The sequence below is a fragment of the Sinocyclocheilus anshuiensis genome, unplaced genomic scaffold (genome assembly GCF_001515605.1).
Source record: "Sinocyclocheilus anshuiensis isolate Anshui unplaced genomic scaffold, SAMN03320099.WGS_v1.1 scaffold710, whole genome shotgun sequence".
Lineage (NCBI taxonomy): Eukaryota > Metazoa > Chordata > Actinopteri > Cypriniformes > Cyprinidae > Sinocyclocheilus > Sinocyclocheilus anshuiensis.
The window spans coordinates 831,417-847,786 of NW_015544201.1; the positions used below are offsets into that span (position 1 = coordinate 831,417).

The window sequence follows — 16,370 nt, forward strand, 5'->3', positions numbered from 1 at the left end:
TGACTCTCACAGAACGTGGATCTTTGACATATGAACTTCACGGATCATTCTTTCTGAAATTCAGCATTTATTAGCACATTCAAATTGCTGCATCTTGCACTGACTTGACTTTGTGATTGTGACATTCTGAAAAAGCATGTTTTAATCTGTAGGCTCTCATTGTTTCCCGGTGAGACTCTGAAGGTTATATGATTAATTGCAGTTTATTACTAATAGTAATTTTGGGGCACAACATCCTCCCTCTTTTGCTTCTTTTAATCAGAACATTCCTCTTATACCTGACAAGGCTTACACTATAAAAACAGGCTATTTAGTGTTTCATGTAATGTTTTTGGCCTCAAAGGATTTGCTGTTTAATAAAGTGCTGTGCTTCGCTTGCCATTTCCTGAGGAGTGACTGTTTCAGGGTATACAAGTATAGGAATTTCAGCCTGTTGTCATATGATATTTCCTGTACTTCTCCAGCCATCCAGGTCACAACTGAAACATACACAAAAGACAATCTGTGGCCAGTATGTCATTTCTTCTGGGAAAGAGAGAGAAGATCCATGGTGATTTTCTGCCCAAGATGTCTTGTCGGAAATATTTTGGTTGTGATTATTTTTACAAAGAGCTACTGATATAGAAATGCTAATATCGGAAATATCTGACATTTCAGAGTTTTGGAAATTCCAAGTTTTGACATTGTTGGTTTATTTAATGCTCTTGGAATATAAAACTTATTGTTATTCAAAAATAGGATAAGCTTGAACGTAATAGCAATTGTTTCTGTTGTGGTTGCAAATTAATTTGTATTGAGGTATTTGACTAATGAGGCAAGTTTACTCAGATGCAGGAGCTCCACCGGATTGCAATTATAAATCACGTTTCCCTCAAGTTTGTCAAACTTTCCGTTTATGATTGTTGGATCATCTGACATGCAACAACAGCTTCTGAGGTTTTGGACTGAAAAACTGTCAATCATAGTGATTAGAAGCACTGCCACTGCACAGTTTCACAAAAGATGAATAATTTGCTCATGTTTCAGACAGCCAAGCTACAATTTATGCTATTTGTAAAGAATGAAGAGTGAAGGCTCATAATCATTATCACTGATGTCTTGAAGTTCAGCCAGGTTGTCCATTTGACTGTATTCTTAAAATATGCTTGTGGAAATTTGCAGTTTTTGTAATTAATCTAGAAGATTTCTCTTAGCATGTCTCTCTCACTCTTTCTTAGTCTCTTTCAGAATCTCAAGCCCCTGCATCTGGAGAGGGCAAGCATATTTCCCCATGGTTCCTCTTCCTACAGGCACATGGCTTTGATGTAAAGATGTACAGTTTGGAGATAGAGCTTTCCTGTGTGTAAGAAAAGGGGAGGCATAATCTGATTGGCTTCTCAGAAACTATGCTTAAATGAATATGCAATGCAAGTTAAGCTTAATTGACAGCACTTGTGGAATAATGCTGATCACCACAAAATGTATTTTCACTTGCCCCTTTTTACTTTGAGGCACTTGGAAATAAATAGGAGCAATTTGTAAATGTTAAATACTCATTGTTTAGCCACAAGACGTAAACTGTGTGTTAACATGATTTTACTGTGACAAAATGATATTTTTATGCTGTCATGACAGCTTTATGGCTCAAATAGTGATCACGTTTTCAAAGAAGAATTAATGCATTTTTAATAAAATTATAATTTCCAGGTTTCTGCTATTGGTTTCAAAAATTGGTCCCATTTACTCTCTATTGTAAGTGTCTCACTGTAACCTGGAAATGAGGTACAAGTCAGACTATATATATTTTTTTGGCAATCGATATTATGCCACAAATGTTGTCGATTAAGATGAACTTGTATCAAACCTGGAATATTTCCTTTAAACTTTATTTTACAGTGTCCTTGTTAAACTTTACATGTATTTACTATAGTAATAACAGTAAATTATACATAATTAGATGCAGCTAACCCTAAACCGAACCCTAGACCTATATTAAGCACATGTTGTTCATTAATATTATTCAGTATACTTCTAAAACACTTTAAAATGAATAGTAACCATATTTCCCTAAGAAGTGGTTTGTTTGTTTGTTTATTTGCACGGATGCAAAAATGATAAGATATGAACATGCCAGAAGGAAATGAAGACTGTACTGAAAGAACATCACATTCAGTATGTTATAACAACACCTAATGCAGACTAGTCATGTGCAACCATAATCATCATGTCATTATGTTACCTCTTATCAATGACTCTCTGCATTTGTCATCCTTCATGATGATACTAAATGTTTGGTGAAACACGAGGTGTCGCTAAAGAAAATAGTTCTCCGGACATGACAAGTGATAATGCTGTGGGTCCTTATTCATTTGCTCCCTTCCCTTCTCCCTCTTTTTGTCCAGCTGCTTCATATCAGCGTGCAGGCTTAAGCAGTTTGGGCATTGAGTTATCTTTTTCAATTTCTCTCACAGCTGAGAGTGATTAGGTCACCATGTTGTCCTTATGTTTGACACGAGAAGATATGTGAGGAGATGGGTCAGGCAGCCGTAATGCAATGTCATGAAGGCTCAGATCAACAATATAACCACTTTTCTTAAACCATCTGTCACATTTCATATTAATCAAAGTTTGTCTAACTCCATCTGGATGCCCAATCCCACACATGTTTTCCAAGTATTCGCCATGGTCAGTGTCACAGCAGCGAAACCATATGTAATATGCTCTCTCATACATTACACAATGGGAATGATTCAGTGCAGCCATTCATGGTAAAAAGCACATCTAAACAAACAACTTTTAGGAAGAGCAGAGAAGTTTTAGGAACACAGATGGGCTTTGTTACGAAGTGGCATGAAAAATGTCTTTCCAACCTTTAACATGTTTCATCAGTCTATCTCTCCTGTGTAATATGTTTGCGAATCTTGATGGATCCCTGCTTTGCTTAATCTGTAGTGTTCCCATTCCATGGAGCAGTATAAAATTTGTAAAGTGCTTGGATTTGGAAAAGACCCCAAGCTCTACATCTTGGAAAGTGTCCATGTTCAGTTTAGCACAGTCAGCACTCTGACCTGGCTATGCATTTGATATTTAAAGGGGACATATAATGAAAATCTGACTTTTTCCGTGTTCAAGTGCACTATAATCGGGTCCGCAGTGCATCTACCAACCCAGAAAAGGTGAAAAAGGACAACCCAGTAACTTTGTTTTAGTAAGCCTTTTTCTGCAAGCATGTGAAAAAACAAGCTGCTCAGATTTCGCTCCTCTAGTGACGTAGGAAGGGGAACATATTCTAATATCACCACCCCCGTTTCCACCCATGGCGCTGCTGTTACTTAATATACAGATCTAATATAAACATGCAATTTCTTTCCCAGCTGTTTACGTTCACAGACATAACCGACTGTGTTTTTGTAACTTATGTGTGCTTTTAACATAAACCTGTGTGTATTTGATATAATGAAAATCTGACTTCTTCCGTGTTCAAGTGCACTATAATCGGGTCCCCAGTGCATCTACCAACCCAGAAAAGGTGAAAAAGGACAACCCAGTAACTTAGTTTTGGTAAGCCTTTTTCTGCAAGTATGTGAAAAAACGAGCTGCTCAGATTTTGCTCCCCTAGTGACGGAAGGGGATCATATAATATCACCGCCCCTTAATCTGCACGTTTCCACCCACGGCGCTGTTGAGTAAGCCTTTTTCTGCAAGTATGTGAAAAAACGAGCTGCTCAGATTTGGCTCCCCTAGTGACGGAAGGGGATCATATAATATCACCGCCCCTTAATCTGCACGTTTCCACCCACGGCGCTGTTGTTACTTAATATACAGATCTAATATAAATATGCGATTTCTTTCCCAACTGTTTACCTTCACAGACATAACCGACTGTGTTTTTGTAACTTATGTGTGCTTTTAACATAAACCTGTGTGTATTTGACAGTTTATGCGCAATAAGACATGAAAGAGAACTTAGTTTAATACTCACATGCTGTGTGACGGCTGCTTTCTGTGCATGTGCTTTGGATGTGTGCGCTCAGAAAACCGTATATCAGAAGTTCAAACTGATATGGCTTTAAAACGCATGATTTCAACGTGATATACATGATAATCAAAACCAAACAGATGTTTTTTGGCAGAGTATTTGAGTATTTACGAGCTGTAAAGTCACAGCCCCAGAAAAGGTAGCGGCAGGGAGCAGAAGCTCATTTGCATTTAAAGATACAGGCAAGAAAACAGCATTTTCATAGGCATTTTCAAAATGATATAATAAATTATCTGTGGGGTATTTTGAGCTGAAACTTCACAGACACATTCTAGGGACACCTGAGACTTATATTACAATTTGAAAAAAGGGGCATAATAGGTGCCCTTTAAAAGTTTATTATGACAAAACACACACTTTTTCCCCAGGGTAATGCAAGATGCAGCATTTCTAAGCACTAGATGTACATCGAGTGGCTAACATCGGCATATTTATACACCTAGAAATCAGCCCCTTTTTCTATTTTGAGATAATTCCCAAGAAAGTTTTTTGTAATGCAAAATTGTGGGAATTTATTCTGAAGAAAAAAAAAACATGACCAAGTGCACAATCCACTGTGGCAGGAGGGTATGGCCTAAAAATGTTTTTATCTGAGATCAACATAAAAACATGATATTGAGTGTAACACGTTGCATTGCTTTGGGGAAAAAAAATGTGATAAACGTCTCACAATGTGACTTTATATCTTGTAATTTCATATTTGTTTCTCGTAATTGTGAGTTTAAATCTCACAATGTGACTTTTTCTTGTTACTGCCATTTTGTTTCTTGTAATTGTGACTTTATATCTCACAATGTGTCTGTCTCACAATTGCAAATTTATATTCCACAAATGGGACTTTTATATCTCACAATGTGACTTTGTTTCCCGTGATTACCACATTTTCAATTACTTTGTCACAATTCTTTTTTTTTTTTACTCTGAGGCAGAAATAGGTTCCATACATTTCTAAATTACTTTTTGCTGAATTTATCCAGCATACTAGAAATCCAACTGTGTATACAGTATGTGTGCAATCTATTAGAAACCTGTATTTTATTGGATCATAACTGCAAGTACTTCTCTCTATTCCTCATGAGAATGCACAAGACTCTGCCTCAGTGAACCTAATCAAATTCATTTTAAGCCTGGCGATATATATATATATAAATCAAACTCGAAAGAAGAAGAAATAAAGTAATCCAGAACCAGGGAATCTAGACATTATGTCTGATTGCCAGTTGATTGTGAGGTAAAGTTCAGCATAGTGGTGTAGGGACATTCAGTGACTTATCTTGACCCTTCTTTGAACACTCAAGCCAACTTTCAGCATCCATTCAAGCTTTCTAGTTCTTATCATCTCATCAGAGCCAAGAGGAAGGGAAGTTTACACTGATTTGAAGTCACCATTATTACACGATTGCAAGTCCAAAACGCTACAGTCAGCCTCTCTCTCCCTCATTCATACTTTTTTATTCAGGAGCCTTACAGCTGGTGCATAAATCCATATTCACTCCAGGAATTAATCTTAAAGTGTAGATCTAATCTCCAACTCTTTTCATCTAAACCTAATGGAAAACTGTTTGTAGCCTTCTGTCCAAATCTATAACCCAATGAATCCCATAAAGCGGCAGGTTTATAGTCACTTCAGAGAAGATACTGTAACTGTAAATAAAGAATACTTCTAAAAGATTTTGTGGCTTTAAGGAGCAATGTGTATTTACCCAAGATATTTATACTGCATTTGCAGTGATTTAAAAATCAGCAAATCAAAGTATTCTTACAATTCTTTCATAATTACTAGAGTGCAAAGTAACATTTGTTGTTAAAATATATTTGAATGAATCCTGTGTAAAATGATTATTATTAGCATATAGGGATATGTCTTAATTGCTTTCATTTATAATAGCCAACATCACATATCAGCATGATATATTGGTATTCCGCCACCCCTGCTGCCTAATAACTGCTATCACCATTGGCCACTGAAAAACATTTATCAGTCATATAAGTGCACATTGCTGAGACAGGTGTTGGGACAGACACAAATGCTTACAAATAGACTAAGAAGAGGGAAATAAATATACAAGGGGTTTCCTAGAGAACATTAGTTTCCTAGAGACTTTATATGTAATAGCATATCATGTCATATTCTATTCAAGACTATGCTCCTTACTCTTTACTTATGTATTGACTCAAAGCTGTTTGTATTAATGTAAACATCAATTTGACTAAGAACTCTTATGAGAGAGAGGCAAAGGAAATAACTGAATGTACAGTTTAACTGCACAATCTGAAGTAGGAACAAGAACATAATGCACGTGTGATTGATCATTATGAGTAATATGTTCAGTGATTTTAAAATGAAGTTTAGTCTGCACGCTACATTAGCGACACATATGGCAGGAGTGGCTTTCTGAGAGAGGGGTGTCTCTTAAGAGTACGCCCAAGTCTCGGCTAAGTAATCAGCAAACTGGAGACCACCACAGTTGCATCGACCCCCTTTCTGGTATTATGCATGCAAACCAAGAGCTCTGACCGAGCGCTTGTTAGCGACATGGAAGTCACTTCTATTAAGTAGAGAAGAAACGCTTTGGATGTGGCAACCGTGCGGCAGAAATCCCGGCTGAGCGCGGCTTCAAGGGACAGCGGAATAGTGAATTCGGGCTTGCTTGCATTCATTTTTTTAACGTGGACAATCATGTTTTTGTTCTTCTGGGGATTAAGACTTTTAGTATTGCTCTCTGATTTTATGAATGCATTAGCTTCAGCAGGGATACCGCGAGGATCAGAGAAAGGTACGGGCTCTTTTCGTGATCTTTTACTCTCATTCAACTCTCCTTGAGGAGCGGAGAATGAATGACTTTTCCTTGCTTGCTTCAGAGCTCATAGCGCGCTGTATGAAGAGTCTTCGAGTAGGCTAACTGACTTGACACCTGATTTATTTCGTGGAGTCTTAGAAAAAACACTGTTAGCAAGTATTTGATGGAGATTTTCATTTTTTTTGTATGTAGTGTAGGCTGACATTATGAATTGTTAAAGAAAACTTAAAGTTGTGTTCCTACGTTATTCAACCCTGTTACCATTATATTTCTCTATTTTGAGTAATGATTTTTTTTCTTCAAAAGGTGAACTCTTCAAGGACAGATTTAAGTCTTATCTTTTTCATCATGTTTTATGTTTTTAAGTAGGGAGCGATTTTACAGTGTCAACCCTGTTACCATGATCATTGATAACTAAAAAAGCAGGTATTTGAAGAATTATCGACATTGTTGTCTTTCTATGAAGTGTAGTTTCGCTATATTGTAATGTCAAATTACAATTTAAAACGGTCAACCCTGTTACCTGTTTGTTACATAGACGCGCAGTGCAGTATTCGATCATTTACACAATTTGTCTGAAAAAAGTTACAAAAATGTACTTTAAAATGTACATTTGTACAAATGTAAAAATCATATTACACTCCAAACGATATTTATAGAATAGTATTGTTTCTGAATTTTACTATTCAATCTCTGTTTTCGTCCACAGTGAAACTGCCGCAGTTTGGCGCGTATGAGATTGTAACTCCGGCCAGAGTGAATGAAGCCGGTGACACACTGCCAACGGGCGTGCACTTCAAGAGGAGAAAGCGGAGTACCGACCCAGTTACCGGCAACATCTCCCATCATTGGACCTCACCGCAAGTCTATTATCAAATATCTGCCTTTGGCCAGGACTATTACCTTAATCTTACGCTCGAGTCGGGATTTATTGCGCCAGTTTACACTGTCACGATACTCGGAGCATCCAGTGAAGGTAATAATTCAGAAGAGGGGGAGGAGGAGGACACGGAGTATCAGCACTGCTTTTATAAAGGACATGTGAACGCTGGGCAGGAGCATACTGCAGTAATCAGCCTCTGCTCCGGTTTGGTGAGTTTAATACATGTTTATTGTTAACAATACTTATCTTAATCATAATGTATGCGATACAGGTAGCAGTAAGCATTCGAAAACTTTACAAATGTTCATATGCACTTCAGACCTTTCGTATGTGATTACATAATTACTCACACATAAAAAGAAGTTTAGCGCGAGTTAGTAGTCGGATACATGCGCACCAATTGTGAGGCAGATCACTTAGAAAGTATATTCTCAACATATGAAGTCAGTGATCATGCAAGATTACGCTCTGTAGCCTAAAAGAACCGGGTGACGCACAACTCATGAGTAGTATAAGCAGCAGTGTGTGCTGACGTCAATGTCAGTCCATATATGGGACTCAGATGTCATCTTGACGTGAACGCGAGTTCGCGCCATGGAACGCCGTTTCTCACAGATCAGAAGTAGTCATGGGAACTAGTGAATCGTTTTTTCGAATAGTTTGTTCCAAAGAGCCTGTTCAAACCTTTAACAGTCTATGGTTCAAACCCGTATTTAACGCCTTTTTTTGTTGTCACTTGGTCCTTGAAATCCAGGTAATGCCAAGTCTAAAACATTAAAAAGCGTTTTTTTTACAGTAATTTCTTGTTTCCCAATTCAGTTTGTTGCATGCAGGCAGTCATGATTCAGTTAATTAAGAAACTATAACTTACACTTCCATTAAACACTACACAAATTAATTTATATCTTTCATCTGAAAGTGCTTTAGCTTGCTTAATTAAAACAGAACTTGTACACAACCTGGAGATTGTCTCAGTTCCAGCAACATTTGTGATTTGACTGATTGCTTTTCATAGGTTGCAGACAGGGAAAAATCGATTTCACACTATCCGGAGCCCTCCAAAAGCAATCTGTTACTGGTAAAACATCTGCAATAATGTAATGAGATGCTTGCAATTTATGTGTCGATTGAATGTCAATGGAGGACACAAACTCACATAAACTTATTAGTTAGGCCTGCATGTCCCCTTAATGTCCTTCATCTTCATATGAGTTTCTGGCTAGATTTCATAAAATATTGTCAGAAGGCATTAGAAGTCCATTATTTTAAAACGTGCTATCATGAGAGCGGTAGGCTTTCATTAAATATATTGACATATGGAAGGATGTGTGTCCCTAGTTACCTGTCTTTTCAATAAATTTGATGTTTGCAGTCAAGTTCGCTCTTGATTGTCCTCAGGCACCATAACAACTGATAATATTGGTTTAAAATATTCAGGTCATTTAACAAAACCTGAAAGAGAAAATGTAATGTTTACCCTTTATTCCATTTAAACCTACATATTGAAGAAACTGGTAAAATTCTGACATAACATTATTCATTTATTGCTTCTTTCAGGGTTTGAACCTATGAAGTTTGGATTTCCTGCCTAGATAACACTGTGCCACCCCAATTAGCATAGAGGGCCTGTAGCCTGGGTATTATATGGTTATTTGGTATTTTAACATTAAATTTATTGCACATGCATTCTTATTCAGAATCTCAGGCAAATTTGAGTAAATTAGTCAGGCTAGTTTGTGATGGCCAGTTTGTATTCCTTCATACTCAGGTTTATGCAAACAATTTGTCTAAAATCTGTTTTCTGTAATATAATAACCAGCCTCAAACCTGTTCAATATGTTTCTTCTTGAAGATAAGAAGAGGATTTACCAATGTGCTTCTCGCTGGCTTTTAGGAAATTCACATTTCAAATCTTTATGCATCATAAGTGTAGCTGAATGTTCTGATAGTTATCAGTATTCAGTAACATTCTGCATTCATTACCCCCCCCAGAGACCAGTGCACTTATATGCATGCAATATATGTTTACATTATCACTCCATCAGCCACTTAAGATTTCTACGTAAGTAAAATCTTAGGGGGAAGTTGTGAGGGCAATTTACAGTCACACACAGAATGTGTCTATTTCACTGGCCATGGACCAATTTAAACATTGTTGTTATTTGTTTTAGCTTGGCACTTTCAGGTCACAAGAAGGGGAGTTTTTTGTAGAGCCCCTTCATAGCTACAATGGTCAACATTATGAAGAAGAACACATCAAACCTCATGTCGTGTACAGAAAAGATGCCTCAAAAAAGGCTGTAGATGATGCAACTACATGTGAAACTTCAGGTAAACAGGAAGACACCTAACTCTTACTTTTTTGGAATGGGAAAGATTAAGATTAGATAAAACATTTGATTTTAAACATTAAAGTAAATCAATGACTGTAATATTCACAATAACGGAACTTCATCGTTAGACTGCCTCCCAGTGAATTGTACTCAATCTATTCAAGATTAGAAGCGTTAAATTCAGAAAAGATACCTCAAAAAAGGCTGTAGATGATGCAACTACATGTGAAACTTCAGGTAAGCAGGAAGACACCTAACTCTTACTTTTTTGGAATGGGAAAGATTAAGATTAGATAAAACATTTGATTTTAAACATTAAAGTAAATCAATGACTGTAATATTCACAATAACGGAACTTCATCGTTAGACTGCCTCCCAGTGAATTGTACTCAATCTATTCAAGATTAGAAGCGTTAAATTACCATATTGTTTCTGTATAGTTATGCAAATGGTATATGTTAATGCATATCTAACTCGACCAGTTGTAATTCTGTAAATCTAAATATGATTATGAATATGTACAGCACAGCACCTCTAGGCACGGAAACGAACATGCTATCATTGACGTTCAAATACTCATAGTGCTATTCATGGTATCATTTACATCCTTCGGTTTTCTATTTTCAAATGTCATTGAGTAGAGTCAGTGGAACAGGAAAAATCATTTTGGAAGTTCTTGGTATCATTCCAATCTTAGTTTACTGACACAAAATCCTGTTGACTCTTGCACTTCCTGTGGCCTGAAGATAAGGAAACTCAAGAGGCCCAATACCATGAAAGCCACATGGTAAGATGCATTGTAGTAAAGTAATGCCAGTTTTAGGTGTTTGTAAATTCATTGTTACAAAAGTAGTGCATGCTGCCATGTATAAATAGCACTCAACAGCAGCTTTGTTTTTTGAATAACCCCTTTGGTATTGTGTTATGTTAAGGAAACGTTTGGCCCCCAAAATTGCTGGGAGATGAACTTCTTTTAGATGGCAAGAGTTTTATTGAAAGCTCTTTTTTGGCTTTCTTTTTGTCTAGTGGAATAGGATTCATTTTTATTCCCAGCACACTTTTTTTGCAAAGTGTTTTTTTGTGTTAAATCAATTACCCATTGTGTGACATTGAGTATATATGGACTGGGTTATGTTGCATTTTTGTGCTATTTTAAGCTTAGGGAAATTAAAACTATCCAGTTATTGCATTTAAGTAGAAATCATAATGAAGCTCTATAAACATCTATTGTGACCTAAGATTTGACTGTCCATAGATGAGGAGTCATTATGCAACTTTTACTATTTTAGCAGGTTGCCAGGCTTACAATAAGACTTCCATTCCATACCGTACATTAGCATTCAAAAGTTTAGGTATAATGTTTGTAAACATTGCGGTAAAACAGTGATATTGTGAAATATTATTGCAATTTAAAATGATTGTTTTCTGTTTTAATATACTTTAAAATTTAATTTATTTCTGTGATGGCAAAGCTGAATTTTCATCAGCCATTACTCTAGTCTACAGTGTTACATGATTCTTCAGAAATCATTCTAATATGCTGATTGGTGCTCAAGAAAGATTCTTCAGTTACTGACACTAAAGGGTGGCATATATTCACTTTTCTGGAGGCTCACCTGTCTACAATCCATATTATCATCTAATATAGATCATGATGAACCCTCCTTGGATGCATAATCACTTCTTTATATTTCTTAACATGTATTGTTTTAATCCTTCAATGCAGGACATAAAGAGCCACACCGCAGACACAGGAACAGACTGAAGAGAAAGTCGCCCTCAAGCTGGTTGTCCAACCTGGAGACTCTTAATTCCAAACTCTTCTCTGCCCCCTTCCCCTCAGAAAACAAGCACAACTCCACTAATGAAAGCAGTGACTCCAAGCCGCACCGGAGATCAAAGCGTTTCCTCTCCTACCCCCGTTTTGTTGAAGTCATGGTTGTGGCAGACAGTAAGATGGTAGAACATCATGGAAGCAACCTCCAGCACTACATTCTTACACTGATGTCCATCGTAAGTTCTGCCCAGTTAACGATAGTCTCCTGGTTTGATGGGTTTGTGTCTGTTGCTTTAGGTCTGGTGGGGGGAGAGATACTTGCTCTTACTATGCTCTTATGGGACAGATCATTAGCATGAGGTGAATGTGTCTGACAGACTTGATGAATGTGAATATAAAACAAATAAAATCAGGTATGTTGCATGGACTGCATGCTTTAGATGCTTTTTCGTTGGAACTCACAGGGAGGTTAGATGACCTATATTTTGATCTTGGCAAAGACTGCATTCTCAGCAGGATCTGGCAGCACAAGTTAGTTCTCAATGGCCAATAAACTTTTTTTTTCAACAGCTGAGGTTAATGTCACGTGTTAAACGAGGTCTGTGTGTACTGAAATTCAGAAATAAAAAAAATCAAGTTAGCAAATGTAAAAAACACCCTACTAAGTACTTTTACATTTTGAGTGAGAAATATGTTTTCAATGGTGTCTTCAGTTACATCAAGATGAATGCAAATGAAGACACAAAATCTCTTCTTATAAAGCAAGGGTCTCAAACTGATATTACAGGATCCTACAAGTTAGGTGATGTTCTCCAATGGTTATATACACTACCGTTCAAAAGATTGTGGTCAGTAAGATTTTTAAAAATGTTTTTGAAAGAAGTCTCTGATGCTCAACAAGGCTGCATATTTGATCAAAATACAGTAAAAAGAGTAATAATGTGAAATATTTCAATTTAAAATATATATTTAAAAAATTTAACTTATTTCTGTGATGGCAATTCACTGTGATGGATTTTTCAGCATCATTACTCCAGTCCTCAGTGTCACGTGATCCTTCAGAAATCATTCTAATATTGTCAGACTCTGGGCCAGGTCTTGTGTGTTTCTTTGCTCCCTATGTGCTCCGTCTTCCAGTTTCTCTGTCTCGTGTTTTGAATTCATTGTTCCCAGGTGTTTCCTATGTTGATTGGCTTATTTCAATGGTGAAAACAGTTGTGCTGCTTCATATTTTTGTAACAATGTAAATATCTTTACTGTCACTTTTGATCAATTTAATGCATCATCCTTGCATAATAAAAGTATAATTTCTTACAATCTTACTGACCTCAAACAGTTTTGAACAGTAGTATATAATATAATAACTGTTGAAACTCTCTCAGGCTGGTAGATTGATACCCCTGTTGTAAAGTAATTAGAAGCTTTGACAGTGAATTCCAATTGTCTGTGTTCTCTCACTTAGGTTTCCTCCATCTATAAGGATCCCAGCATTGGAAACCTGATTAACATTGTTATTGTGAAGCTGGTCATCATAAAGAATGAGCTGGTAAAAGTTCTGTTTGAGGAAGTGTGGCAATTAATGGTTGCATTAAGAGCTCTTTTAAAATGTACTTAAGCAGTTTATTACAGTCAAGCCTTAATTATTCCCATATGGCTAAATGTATTCGAATGTTCTCATCTGTCTCTGTTCTTCTATAGGATGGTCCCACTATTTCTTTCAATGCACAAGCCACTTTGAAAAACTTCTGCATATGGCAGCAGGGTCAGAACCATCCGGATGACAACCATCACTCACATCATGACACCGCCATTCTAATCACAAGGTGAAAGCAATTTTTATGGGATGCTTTCGATTTTGGATATTTCTTTACCTAGACTTATTGCTCACAGTTGTTGTAGAATACATAACATACAATAAGTCTAGTTGTGTGATGTTTTGTGTCTTCTCTCCACAGTGTGATTTCAGTGCCATTCATGTGGCAACACAGAAACGTTATACTTGGTGTGAACGTTGAAAATGACAAAAATCTGTTAAATGAAAATGATTTGAGTAACAAAGTGATTATTTATGGTGCTACAACTACTTGGGTCGTACTTTTCAAGGCTATGAGTGCAGAAAGAAGAAACCAATGGACAGCAAAGACACAAATGCAAGATAGAAGGGTATCCAAATTTGTGTTGCCTTATCCTTTTTTTTGTTTTTAGGCAGGACATCTGTCGAGCACGAGGCAAGTGTGACACTTTAGGTAAATCATCTTTGTGTGAAAATGGTGATTATGATTACACTTATGTCGACAATGAGAATGATGTTGATGGCAGTGATGAGAATTACAACAACAGCTACGAATAATATTATTCCTTTAATTTTGACTATAACCACTTTGTTCTCTCATGCTCAGGTCTTGCTGAACTGGGTACAGTTTGTGATCCCTACAGAAGTTGCAGTATTAATGAGGATAATGGACTCAGTACTGCTTTCACCATTGCTCATGAGCTTGGCCATGTGTGAGTACTATTTTTGTGAAATGTTTTGCTTCGTAAATGTGTGCATACTTTTCCCCTTTAAAATAAATGCCACTTGAGTTCTTTTTTGCTATCTAGCACAATGACAGTCATGCATTTTTAAGTTTTAAATGTGGCTTAAGTGTCCAAATACTTTTTGGGCTGTAACGTCTCCTGAATTGTCCTCAAATGCTCTTGTCATGTTGACTTTGCTTGAGAGGTGCTTTTATTATACCCAGAACTAAATTGTCTTTAAATCATTTATTTACTGTTGTGTTCTACATTTTTTAAAGTACTGCTTTTAAAATAATCCACTTCTTCAAGGTCCACAAGTTTCTCAGGCCTCTTCACTACAGTTTTTCTATTTTTTAGATGGGTTTCTTTTATTTTGGTATATTTTGGGAAGATGTCTTTGCCTTTTGTAAAAGCTCGTTAACAGTGTGTCTGTGTCTGATATGCAACTTCTCAAGGTCTTCTGTTCATCACTGCAGAAATGACTCTGGGCCTTTTTAGCTTAATAGATTCTTGGAGGTAAATTATCTAAATAAATTGTCATGGCACATACAGCGATCTCATGATGGTCAAGCACATTAAAACAAACATTCTGTCAGTGTCTCTCTGTACCTATTTCAGTCATAGCTTGGCGAAAATCTTCATTTAAAGGCTAACATTTGTCACAATTATGGCAAATGCATCTACACCTAAATTTGCATGTACAGTACAGTCATTTAAATGAACTCTCTTTTTGAATTCCATTCTTATCCGGTGGCAGGTGGTGACATCAGTGCCGTGCGCTTGATTGGGGATTTAGTCCTGGTGCTGTACAGTGCTATGCAGCGCGTACCGCCTCTCTCCGCTATGGCCGTCACAGAATCTGATATGAATGAATGAATGAATGAATGAATGCCATCTTACACTCACCTGAAGTTAATCTTTAAAAAAACACTAATGTAATAACGTATGTACAGTAATGTAATTTGTTAACTAATCCCAAAATGAATATCCATTCCTCATGTTGTACATCATAATGCTGCGAAGCTTAAATTTAATTGTAGCATTGATTTTAGTTTAAATTTGTTATTTTTTTTAATTTATAGTGTTGAGTGTTTTAACATCAGCCATATACTATATGTATGTATGTGTAGCTGGCCAATTGTTATGTAAATGTTAAAAAATTGTGTAAATCATTTTATATACAGTGGGTACGGAAAGTATTCAGACCCCCTTAAGTTTTTCACTCTTTGTTATATTGCAGCCATTTGTTAAAATCATTTAAGTTAATTTTTTTTTCCTCATTAATGTACACACAGCACCAATAAATTGTCATGGCACATACAGCGATCTCATGATGGTCAAGCACATTAAAACAAACATTCTGTCAGTGTCTCTCTGTACCTATTTCAGTCATAGCTTGGCGAAAATCTTCATTTAAAGGCTAACATTTATGTCACAATTATGGCAAATGCATCTACACCTAAATTTGCATGTACAGTAAAGTCATTTAAATGAACTCTCTTTTTGAATTCCATTCTTATCCGGTGGCAGGTGGTGACATCAGTGCCGTGCGCTTGAGTGGGGATTTAGTCCTGGTGCTGTACAGTGCTATGCAGCGCATACCACCTCTCTCCGCTATGGCCGTCACAGAATCTGATATGAATGAATGAATGAATGAATGAATGCCATCTTACACTCACCTGAAGTTAATCTTTAAAAAAACACTAATGTAATAACGTATGTACAGTAATGTAATTTGTTAACTAATCCCAAAATGAATATCCATTCCTCATGTTGTACATCATAATGCTGCGAAGCTTAAATTTAATTGTAGCATTGATTTTAGTTTAAATTTGTTATTTTTTTTAATTTATAGTGTTGAGTGTTTTAACATCAGCCATATACTATATGTATGTATGTGTAGCTGGCCAATTGTTATGTAAATGTTAAAAAATTGTGTAAATCATTTTATATACAGTGGGTACGGAAAGTATTCAGACCCCCTTAAGTTTTTCACTCTTTGTTATATTGCAGCCATTTGCTAAAATCATTTAAGTTAATT

General features: G+C 36.5%; 1 protein-coding gene across 1 annotated transcript in view; it reads left to right on the forward strand.

Annotated features, from left to right (window-relative positions):
* Nucleotides 1–6,726: 6,726 nt before the first annotated feature.
* Nucleotides 6,727–16,370, forward strand: part of adamts9 (ADAM metallopeptidase with thrombospondin type 1 motif, 9) — a 32,819-nt gene continuing 23,175 nt past the window's right edge. Inside the window, exons 1-8 of the mRNA XM_016497312.1 lie at nt 6,727–6,795; nt 7,529–7,911; nt 9,874–10,033; nt 11,762–12,048; nt 13,275–13,358; nt 13,511–13,635; nt 14,018–14,058; nt 14,212–14,317. Of these exons, the coding sequence (XP_016352798.1) occupies nt 6,750–6,795; nt 7,529–7,911; nt 9,874–10,033; nt 11,762–12,048; nt 13,275–13,358; nt 13,511–13,635; nt 14,018–14,058; nt 14,212–14,317 (1,232 nt within the window). The 5' untranslated portion in view covers nt 6,727–6,749. The remainder of the gene's footprint in view (nt 6,796–7,528; nt 7,912–9,873; nt 10,034–11,761; nt 12,049–13,274; nt 13,359–13,510; nt 13,636–14,017; nt 14,059–14,211; nt 14,318–16,370) is intronic.